Source organism: Corvus kubaryi, unplaced genomic scaffold, assembly GCF_017639235.1.
Source record: "Corvus kubaryi isolate FWS band 111438036 unplaced genomic scaffold, C.kubaryi_AGA036_p1.0 37352, whole genome shotgun sequence".
NCBI lineage: Eukaryota > Metazoa > Chordata > Aves > Passeriformes > Corvidae > Corvus > Corvus kubaryi.
In genome coordinates this window covers 2,414,725-2,425,485 of record NW_024581114.1, presented here as the reverse complement: position 1 = coordinate 2,425,485, position 10,761 = coordinate 2,414,725, and the positions used below count along the sequence as shown (strand labels likewise).

General features: G+C 59.4%; 1 protein-coding gene across 1 annotated transcript in view; it reads left to right on the top strand.

Annotated features, from left to right (window-relative positions):
• LOC121666516 (agrin-like) overlaps nt 1–10,761 on the top strand; it is a 32,890-nt gene that overhangs the window by 21,167 nt on the left and 962 nt on the right. Inside the window, exon 3 of the mRNA XM_042032132.1 lies at nt 8,888–8,908. Within this exon, the coding sequence (XP_041888066.1) occupies nt 8,888–8,908 (21 nt within the window). The remainder of the gene's footprint in view (nt 1–8,887; nt 8,909–10,761) is intronic.

Here is a 10,761-nt window from a genome sequence, read left to right as displayed (position 1 = left end):
TGTTTTTCCTCGATCCTCACTGCCCCTTTGGCCTCAGATTTTTGGGAGAGGAGCTTTTCCCTGCTTTTCCTGGACCCTCACTCCCCCATCAGCTTTTTTAAGGACAGGAGCCTCTCCCTGGCTCTGTCAGGTCCTCGTTGTCCTTCCCACAGGGAATTTTGGGTTGTGGTAGAGGGGAAAAGGGGCTGCGCTGTAGGGAACAGGCCTTGGGGGGGCTGTGGGGTTTTTGGGGTGAATTCCTCGGGGGGCTGCAGCTTTTTTGGGGTGAATATCTGGAAGGCTGCAGCTTTTTGGGGTTACCCTCTGCTCTGGGGGACTGCAGATTTTTTTGGGGGTGAATCGCAGCTTTTTGGGGTGAGGGTCCAGCTCCTCCCCAGGCCCTTTTCCCAGCAGGATTTTCCCTGGTCTGAACCAGCCTTTTTCCCTGTGTTTTTTTTTTCCATGTGCTGCCCCGTCCCCCGTGGATCGTTCCTTAGGTAAGAACATCGTTCCTCTCCTCTTTTGGGGCCGGCCCCACAAGGATGCTTTTGTGGGATTCCCAGCTCCGAGGGCGTATGTGGGAGGAGGATTCCTTGGATCTTGGATCCGCCTGTTCCTGGCAGGTGGCAGCAGGGCATGGAGGGCACAGAAAGAGCTCGTCCCTTTTGTCCCCTGCCGTGAGAAAAAAACCCCCTCTGTCCTGGTTAGGGTGTGGATAAAAATTCCCTGGCAAAAGCGGGATGTGCCCGAATCCCAGGGATCGTGAGGGTGGAGATTGGGATACCTGGAATGTTTTAAAGCAGGAGTGTTTGAACAGTGCTGCTGCCACCCGCACCGGCCATCCCTTGGGGATGGATCAGACTCTGTTCGGCTTTAGAGCTTCTTTTTGGGGAAAAAAGAATTCAAATTTGGCCTCCTCAGCCTCCCGTGAGGATCGTTAATTCTCCCTGATCCTGGAAAAGATGCCAGCTCCTCTTGCCGACCCTCCTGCAGGCAGGAATGGTGCTGATCCTTCCTGATCCTGCAGAAGTTTTGCAGGAGAGGGACAAGGAAGGGAAATTCCAGGAGCTGCAGGATTCTGGAGCAGGACAGGGAGATCCTGCTGCTGGGCACTGCCAGCCTTTTCCTCTGTGCCGCTTGCAGCCGTTTTTAACGGGCTTTATTTGGGATTTTTCCATGTTTTCCCCCCAAAACCCCGGAGTGGGCAGCTCCGAGTCCTTCCTGGAACCTCCCAGCCATGCTGGACCCTGTGGCTGACCCCAAATCCATTCCCACCTCCTGCTTTTCCATGGCTTTCGTGCCAGGCACTCTCCCAGCTGTTTCCTCATCATTCCCTTAAAAAGGCCCTGATCCCTCTGGGAGTTTCATATCCCAGGATCTGCCCCTTGGATTTTGCTGTTCGGGATGGACCTGGGAAGGGCTGGGAAGCTCCCCTGGATCCCAGCCCTGCTCCAGAAGATCCTGTGGCAGCAGGAGCTGTGGGGGCGGGGGTGGGAGACGTGCTCCCACCTCGATGGATGAGGGAGGAATTGCCCTGGGAACGCATCCTCGCCCTGTGTTCCGTGTTTTCCTTGGATTCCCTCCGTAAGCCCCGGCCTCGGCGCTGCCTGCAGTTGGTCCTGGCTTGGACGGGGCAAGAGGAAACGGCCTCGAGCTGGTGCCAGGCTGGACAGCAGCAGGAATTGCTCCATGGGAAAGGTTGTGGAACTTCGGAATGCGCTGCCCAGGGAGGTTTGGAATCCCCGTCCCTGGAGGCGGCCAAGGAATGCCTGGACGTGGAAGCGCTCTGGGGATGGGGCAGAGCTTGGACTCGATGGGCTGGGAGGGATTTCCCAGCCTGAATGATTCTGGGATTCCTTGTGGAAGTGGGAATGTCCGGGGTGGGAGTTTGGGGTTGGATTCAGGGATCTTTGTGGGTCGCTTTTAGCCCAGGATATTTCCCATCCCATCCCATCCCATCCCATCCCATCCCATCCCATCCCTCTGGAGCCTGCTTTGAAGCCCTTGTTCCTTTTCCAAGAAGGGAAAAAAAGACTTTCCTGCTGCTGGAAAGGGAAGTGTGAGCTTCCCACCCAACATCCCCTGGTAATTCCCTCCTGGAAAACAAACCCCACGTGGCTTTGGGATTTATGGAGCCTGCTCCAAATCCTCGGGATCACTTGGTCAAGGGGAGGACATTGGGAGAGCTTTGCCCAAGGTTGTGACACTTGATTAACTCCAGGAGTTCCGTGGGAAACCCGAGCCTGTCCCGGCAGCCTCTGGAGAGCTGGGAAGCGGCTGGGAAGCAGAGGAAAGCTGGGAACAGCTCCCAGAAAAGGGTTTGGTGGCCTTGGTGGCATTTTAAGAGCGCTAAAAGCAGCTCAAACTTTCATTTTTTTACTGTTTTCCTGATGCTTTGTGATGGTTCCCTTAGGTTATTCCTTAGGTTATTCCTTAGGTTATTCCTGAGTTATTCCTCCCGCGTCACAGATGCTCCAGGGAAACACAGTTTTGGCCTTTTAATGACAATTTGGAGGGATTTAGGAATATGTTCCTAAATCCAGGGCCATCTGTCCTAAACTTCCCAGGCCAGGGTCCCTCTCTTCCTGGGAATTTTAATGGGATGCGATGGGTCAGTGTTAGGAAGGGGCCAGGCAGGGAATGGGCCAAGCCTTTTATGGAATCATGGAATCCTTAGGGTTGGAAAGACCCCTGGGATCACAGAACCCGTGCAGGTTGGAAAAGACCTTTCCAATCACGGAACCATGGAATGATTTAAGGCTGGAAAAGCCCTCCTGGATCATGGAATCCAACCCTTAACCCAGCACTGCCGTGGTCGCCACCGAGCCACGCCCCAAGTGCCACCTCCGCGGGATTTTGGGACACCTCCAGGGATGGAGACTCCACCAATTCCCAGGGCAGGATTCCCTGTGAATCCCACACTTCTCCAAGGCTGTGCTGCTCCAGGGATTAGCTGTGCCTGGATGCTCTCCCCCAGCGCTTCCCAGTATTCCCAGTGTGCCAAGGATCACGGCCACCAGCACTGGGCATCCTGGAAGGGACCCTGGATGGTTTATTGGGATTTCTCCTGCTGGGATATCCCAGACCTCACTCCCAGGCTCAGGGAAGATGGGATGCGAAACAGGAATAGCTGGGGAAGAGGGATTTTGGGAATCCCACCCCAAATTCCGGTGAGGAAGAGGACGAGGGGCTGCAGTCCTGGATCAGAGCAGGATCCCATTATCCTGCCATGGGAATGCTGAACGGGTTGGAGGAGGCAGAGCTGCGGGATCGGTGCTGGAATCAGGAGGGAATGGGATGAGCAGGCTGCTGATGGAGAGGGATGAGGGATGTCATTCCAGGGTCTCCATGGAACAATTGACAGGAAATTTTCTCCGGAGTTAAGTCCCGGGAAGGAAGGCAGCTGCCCTACATGGGACTCCGGCAACGGCAATTCTCCGAAGGGAAAGGGAAATGAATTTTAATGGGATCTTGAAAGACTTTAAATTTTCATGTCCCCGTCAATTATTCAGGAAAAGCGGAAAAGTGACTTAAAAGCGGCGTAAAGAGCAGAGGAGAAGGAGAGGCCGCGTGGATTCCTGCAGGGGATTTGCCTTTCGCTCCAGTGCAGGGAAACTGGGACACCGGACACGGGAGTTTAGGGCTGAGGAAGCATGCTGCACTGGCATTCCAGGATGGGCACTGGGATTGGGATTGAGAAAACAGGAGAGTGGGAGCAGGAAAAAGCAGGAGAGTGGATAAAAAACCAGCGAAGCAGGAGCGTGGATAAAGGCCTGGCAAAGCAGGAGCAGGGACAAAGCAGGGCACCCTCAGGAGAGCCCTCCGGCCGTGCCCCCCTGCCCGCGGCGGCCACCGCGGCTCCTCCCCGCTGCTCCCGGGCTCGGGGGGCTCCTGGGGGGCTGCCCAGCGTCCTGCCCGTGGCACAGCTTTTCCTCGGCCAAGGCTGGCTCCCGTCCCGCTCCGTGCCCGCTGTCCCCCCGCTGTCCCCATCTGTGCGCGGGGCTGCGTCGCTGTCCCCGGCCGGCTGCTCCGGCCTCGCCGCCCTGCGCGGGTGCCCCAGCGCTGCTCGGGGGGCTCGGCAGCACAAACGGGGCTTTGATTCCCGCTGCCGGGAGCTGCCAGGCCTGGCTCCCTTCCCAGGAAACAGCGCCGGGCTCCAACAGAAGCGGCCTTTGTGTGAGCGCCGGGGCTGCGCTGGGCACGGGGGACACCGCTGGGAATGGGGGGACACCGCCCCACTGGGGACAGGGGACACCGCCCTGATGGGAAGGGGGGACACCGCCCCACTGGGAATGGGGGACACCGCTGGGAATGGGGGACACCGCCCTGATGGGAATGGGGGACACCGCCCCACTGGGGACAGGGGACACCGCCCTGATCAGAATGGGGGACACAGCCCCGCTGGGAATAGGGACACCGCCCTGATGGGAATGGGGGACACCGCCCTGATGGGAACGGGGGACACCGCTGGGAACGGGGGACACAGCCCCGCTGGGAACGGGGAGCCCTGCTGGGGACAGGGGACACCGCCCTGATCGGAATGGGGGACACAGCCCCGCTGGGAATGGGGACAGAGCCCCGCTGGGAACGGGGAGCCCCGCTGGGAACGGGGGACACCGCCCCGCTGGTGGCACTTGAGGAGCCCGGGAGATCCGCGCATCGCCACTGCGCCGCTCTCACCAAAAATAAAGCGAGTGCAGCTCCTCCTCTGACCCCAGCCCGGCGTTGTGCCCGGCAAAGGCGCCTTTGTCCCCAGGGCTGCGGGAGGAAACGGGGCCAGGGCGGCCGGGGTTGTGCCCCAGCCGGGATCGGGGTTGTGCCGGTGTCGGGAATGGCGCTCGAGACACGGATGTTGCTCAGGGAGGTGCCGAAGTGATGGCACCACAAAGGGCTGGTGCGGCTTTGTGTCCTCACAGCTCGGTCCTGTCCCTGAGGGATGCGTGGAGTGAGATTCTGGTGGGATTTAGGATCCGGGGAGCTGCTTCCTGGGATTTGCTGTCTGTAATCACCTCCCTTGGAGCCCTCAGTGGGCCTGGGGACGGCTCAGCCTGCCGGGATCCAGCACCGGGGGGACAGCAGGATGGCTCTGCTTCCCTCTGCTCCCCGAGGAGGGATCAAATCCAGCGCTGGTGGGGTGCAGGGAGGAAAATCGTGGAGAGGTTTGTGCCATAAATTGGGAATTCTGCAGTGGTTTTCTGTGGAGAAGTGGGAATTCAGCACGAGAACCAAGAGATGATTTAGGGAAGAGGTGGAAAATCACCCCTGGTGTGGGGAACTCGTGCAGCACAGGAAAATCTTGGCTCTGGATGCCACAGGGCCTTGGAAAGGTCTTGGATCTCATCCAGTCCCTGCAGAAATTGTGAAACCTGCCTTGCTTTGGGTCTCCCTGCTCCGAGCCTGTTCCCTGCAAGGATCTGCCAGCTCTGATCTCTTGGATTTGTCCGCTCCAGCCCTGCAATCCATGGAAAACCGCTCCGCAGGTGGAGCACGGGGATGGCTGGGGTGGGGAAGCCTGGAGCTGCTGCCACGTCCCCGACCAGCCCCGGGCTGTGGGGCAGGAGCTCCCGGAGTGCCCCGTGCCCGTTTTCCCCCTCTGGAAGCCGGGAGGGTGCAGGGCACGTAACTGTGAGCCCATTTCACGAATCATTTGGCCGCGATGAGGCAGGAAAGTGGGATTTAGGCGGAGTTTTTCCAGCTTAATCTGCCGGGATGGGATCAGATCCCTCAGCCCCCGCTGAACAAACTTTCCCTGCCGCCAATCCCAAACGTTTGTGCAGCTCAAACTCTGCCCTGAGGGGTTTTTTTTTCCCTTGTCCCGGACCCACGGCAGCTCCTTCCGAGTGTTTTTGGTGGTGGTGGAGAGGGGAAACCTCAAATCCTCGCGAAGCAATTACCGCTAATGAGACACTTCCTACACATCTGGTTCCAATCCTGGCGGCGTTTCGGGGACTTTCGGAGCTTGGGAAGGGAGGAAGGTGGAGGAATCCCGGCCTCTTCCTCTCCCTCCTTCCCGGCGTGGCTCTGGGGATGCTCCCATCCCAATCCCAATCCCAAAATCGCGGCTCTGCAGGGAGGCGGGCTCGCAGGACGCTGATGCGCTGCCAGTTGATTGATCTGTGTCTGAGAGTGGGTGTAACGTGCTTAATTAGTGTGTAATTAGCAACAGCGCGGCCCCAGACTCCCGAAAATTCCCGAATTCATTGCCGAGCGCCAGGAAAAGGGAGGAATTCGCGGGCCACGTTTGCGGAGGGATTTCAGTATGAAGTTGCTGGGAGCTGCTTGTGGCTATCCCGACTTTTCCCAGCCCCTGGACACTCTCAGGTGAGGAACACCCACCCCAATCCCATTCCCTGGAAGGCAGCAGCTTCCCTTCCGAAGGAAAACCGGGAAAGGGGCTCTCTGCCCTGCCCATGATTGCTCTGAAGCCACTTCCCAGAGCCTCCTTTCCAGGCCGGGGATCTCCAGGCAGGGTTTTCCCAAGGAACAACGTGCCTGGCTGAGCTTTGCCCCGTGCTTTGGCAGGGAAGTGGCCCGGGAGAAACGCTGGGAGTGACTCAGGAGCCGTCTCCGGGGGGTGGCCACACGTGGCTTCCCAGCAGTGCCACTTGTCCCAGACACCCGGAGTGACTCAAAGGCACATCCTGGGTGCCTCGGGAGGGAAGGGAAAAGCAGGGAAGGGCAGCTTTGTTCCGGCACCATCCTCCTGCCCTGCCTCGCTTCCCAGGAATATTCCCTGCTCCGAGCGCGGAAGCGTTCCACAGGCGAGTGCCTGACCTTGGAACGGAGCCTCCCGCTCTCCTTTCGGGTTTTGTTTTATTTAATCCCGAGTAAAACAAACTTCTCTGCCTCTCCTTGATGTTCTCAGCGGCCTCGCGGAGCCGCAGCTCCGTGAAGGGGAAAATCAAAGCCCCGGGAATTCTGCTGGAGTTGAAGGGAGGGTCAGGCTCGGGGGTGGCTCGGCTCAATTGCACTTTTGTTCTGAAAATCAGAGGGGAACGTCTGGGCCCTGCTGGGCTGGGGGGGCTCCGAGGGACAGGGATGAACGGGAATTGTGTGGGATGGGGCTGGAGTGTCCATCCGGAGCTGTGGGTGGATGTGGCTGAGCACAGGAGAGGTCTGGAGTCACCCTCGGCTTGTGGCTCTGTGGGGTCAAGTGTCCAGTCTGGCTGGGAGGGTCTCCTGAGGGACAGGGAGCCATGGGATGGATGGGAATTGTGTGGGAAGGGGCTGGGATGTCCATCCGGAGCTGTGGGTGGATGTGGCCGAGCACAGGAACGGTCTGGAGTCCCTGTGAGTGACCCCTGGCTTGTGGCTCCTCAGGGCCAAGTGTCCAGTCTGGCTGTGGGGGCATCCCAGGGCCCTTCTGGGATCGTGTCCCGCAGCCCTAAATCAGCGCCAGCAGAAAGGAAGAGAGAGGGGAAAAAAACAGCTGGAAAATATCCCAGAGCAGCCCAGGTTATTTTGGGATTTTGGATTTATAAAAAGAGGAAGGAAAACAGAAGCGAGAGCCGAGCCCCCGTGGCCTGGGGCAGGTGGAATATTTGTGGCCAGCTCGGAGTTCCAGCTCTGCCTCCCTCAGCTCCGGCCCCTCTAAATTCAAATTATGGGGATGGTGCTGCCTCCATCCGTGCTGCTGTCACCTGGCAGAGGAGGTGGCACCTCTGGCCCATCCCTCCATCCTTCCATCCCTCCCTCCATCCCTCCCTCCATCCATCCACACCCCTGGGGCTCTGTGAATACAAGAGAGGGGCCAGGGGTTGGATTCCCCCCGTGGGACGGGGACCCCGCTTCCACAGGCAGCATTCCATGCTGGTCGCGGGAGTTTCCCGATTCCCTGGATGGACAATCCAGGCTCCTCAGGGCTGTTGAAATGCTCAGCTGCCAACCCTGGCCCTGCTCTCTCGTCACCTCTGCCGAGACCTCGTTTCATCCCCTGTTCCACTTCCTTCAGCCCCAAAAGTGCTTCCAGCCCTCTCCTTCAGAGGGGAGGGATCAGGCTGGGATGGGAGAGGGAAACATTTGAAGCCGTGACAGCTGCAGGTTTAGCTCCTGACTGTGGTTTGCTTTTAGAAATTCATCCCTTTGCCCAGGAAATCCGTGGAATTTAATGGTTAATGGGAGTTCTGCACATGGGATATTCCCCAGCAGCTCCTCGAGTGCTAGCTCCTCGTGGATCAGATCCAGCGTGGTCAGGGTGGTCAGGAGTCACTGCTGGGATGCTCCTGGTGGGATTTGTGCTGTGCTTGGCACGGTTTTGGTGTCCTGGAGCTCTTTCCCCCTCGTTTTGCTGAGCAGGATTTGTGTGTGGGATCACCGGGATCAGCAGGATCCGGCTGTTTCCCGGCTGCCGGCGGATTTGGGAGCTCCTTGTGCCACTCAGACGTGTTCAAATCCGTGTGCTTGGGGGTGGGGATGGGAATGGCCTCCCGAAGTGAGGGTTAACAGGGGAAGAGCTGGGGTTTTCTGGGTGAGTTCTGGGGTTTTCTGGGTGAGCTCTGGGGTTCTCTGGGTGTTGCAGCCGAAGGCGGCAGTGCCAGTCCTGCTGTCCCTCTGCCCCTGGTCCTTCCCAGCTGGATCTGGACCATGTGGATGTCCCCAGGGCACAGCTTGGCCTTGGATTCCCTTCCGGGGCCTGCTGCACGTGGGGAAAAGAACCCAGGTCTGTTCCCTGGGAGTTCCTCCTGCTTTTCACCTGTGAGATTTGGATCGCTGGGAAGAGGGAGAAAGAATTCCTCGATCCTGCCTGGATGTGGGGCAGGATCCAGCCTGGAAAGGGCTGGGAGAGACACCTGGAAGCACCTCAGGTGGCGGAGGGGGCTCGGGGAGGCGGAAAGCTTGGGGGCCGCTCCTGTTTTCCTGCTTCTAACTGATTTCTTCTCTCCTTTTTCTCCTCCCCTGCTTTCTAAAGAACATAGGAAGCTTCTCGCCGGTAAGTGGTGGGGGTGTCACACCAAAAAAAAAAAAACAACCCCAAATTCCCATTTTCTCCATCCACTGGCTTAGTCCCTGTCATCCCCATCCCTCGGGATGTGCTGGAGCAATAGGAGCCTCCCGAGGTGTGCAGCACCCCCGGCCCCTCGGGGCTGTGCTCACACCTCCGAGCCACTATTGCTGTTAGATCACAGTTTGGGGAGCTCCCGGCTCTTCCCTCCTTCCCTCCTTGGGTTTGTCCCTGGTTTGTTCCCAGTTTGTGGTGGTGGCACCGATCCCCCGGAGCGCTGGGGGTGTGGAACTGTGATCTAAGGACTCCTCACGTAGCGCTGGGGGTGTGGAACTGTGATCTAAGGACTCCTCACGTAGCGCTTGCCTCATCTTCCTCTCCATCCTCAGCCTCTCACCTTCATCTGCGGCCTGGGGAGGGCGGGTGGAGCTCTCGGAGCTCGAACTGGGGCAAACTGGGAGGACTGGGCTGCAGAGCTGGCCTGGGGGGGGGGGGGGTTGGTTTGGAAGGAGGGAATTCCTGTCCTCGTCCTGGCTGAGCTGGGGAGCTCCAGGTGTGGGGCAAACGGAGCAATTCCTTGGGAATCTCCCAGGAAAAGCGAGGGAGGTGTGGCAGGACCAGCGGGGATGGGCTGGAGCTGGAGGAGGGTGGGCTCACACCGCGTACGAGGAAGAAATTCTTACAATGAGGGTGGCAAAACGCTGGCACAGGGTGCCCAGAGGAGCTGCCCCATCCCTGGAAGGGTCCAAGGCCAGGCTGGACGGGGCTCGGTTGCCAGAGGAGCCGAGGAGAAGGGATTGAGCCAGGAGTGCCCCAGATTCGGGCTTGGAGCTGCTCCTCTTCCCACTTTTCTGCTCACCCCAGGACCTTTAGGATCGCTGCTGACCCCAAAGCAGCTTTTTGGGGTGGTGTGGGGTGGGGCAAAGCTGTGCCAGCTCAGCTGCCCTCGGGTGCCAAAGGAGCCGGGGAGAAGGGATTGAACCAGGAGTGCCCCAGATTCGGGGTTGGGGCTGTTCCTCTCCCCACTCTGGAGCTCCCGTGCTCACCCCAAGACTTTCAGATTTGCTCCTGACCCCACAGCAGCTTCTGGGGTGATTTGAGATGGGACAGAGCCGTGCCAGCCCAGCTGCCCTTGGGCTGGGCATTGTGCTGGCAGTGCCAAGCCCCTGGAGCCGGGGAGAAGGGATTGAACCAGGACTGCCCCAGATTTGGGTTCGGGGCTGTTCCTCTTCCCACTCTCGAGCTCCTGTGCTCACTCCAGGACCTTTAGGATCGCTGCCGACCCCACAGCAGCTTTTTGGGGTGCCACAGAGCTGTGCCAGCTCTGCCCCCGAGTGCCAAAGGAGCCGGGGAGAAGGGGTTGACCCAGGAGTGCCCCAGCTGTGGAGGGAGCTCCGTAAAACCGCTGCTCCTGGGTTTTCCACCCAAATTTCCTGGGAAGCCGCACGCTCCCGGCCGCGGGAGGAGCACGGGGAGCTTTTCCGAGCCGACAGCATCCTCTGCTGGCTGCCGCTTCCCGGGCCTCCCGCTCCTCAGGGATGCAGGGAATCGATCCTGGTGCCCCTGCTCAGCTCTGTGCGGGTGCCGGGTGAGGCTAGCAGGGGCAGGAGCTGGGGGTTGGCTGCTCCCGGCTCTCCCGGAGCTGGTGGGCAGCTGGAAAAGGGTCTGGATTCCTGCGAATGCTCGCTCTCCTTGCTGTGCCCCATCCAGCGTCCAAACGCCTCTGGGGGCGATTTCCCAGCTGCTCGGGAGGGAAGGGGAAAGGTTTTTTCCCCCCTTTTATCCCACTACCCCCCCCCCCGTGGGGCCCCCCCGGCCCCCCGGGGGGGGGGGGGGGGGGG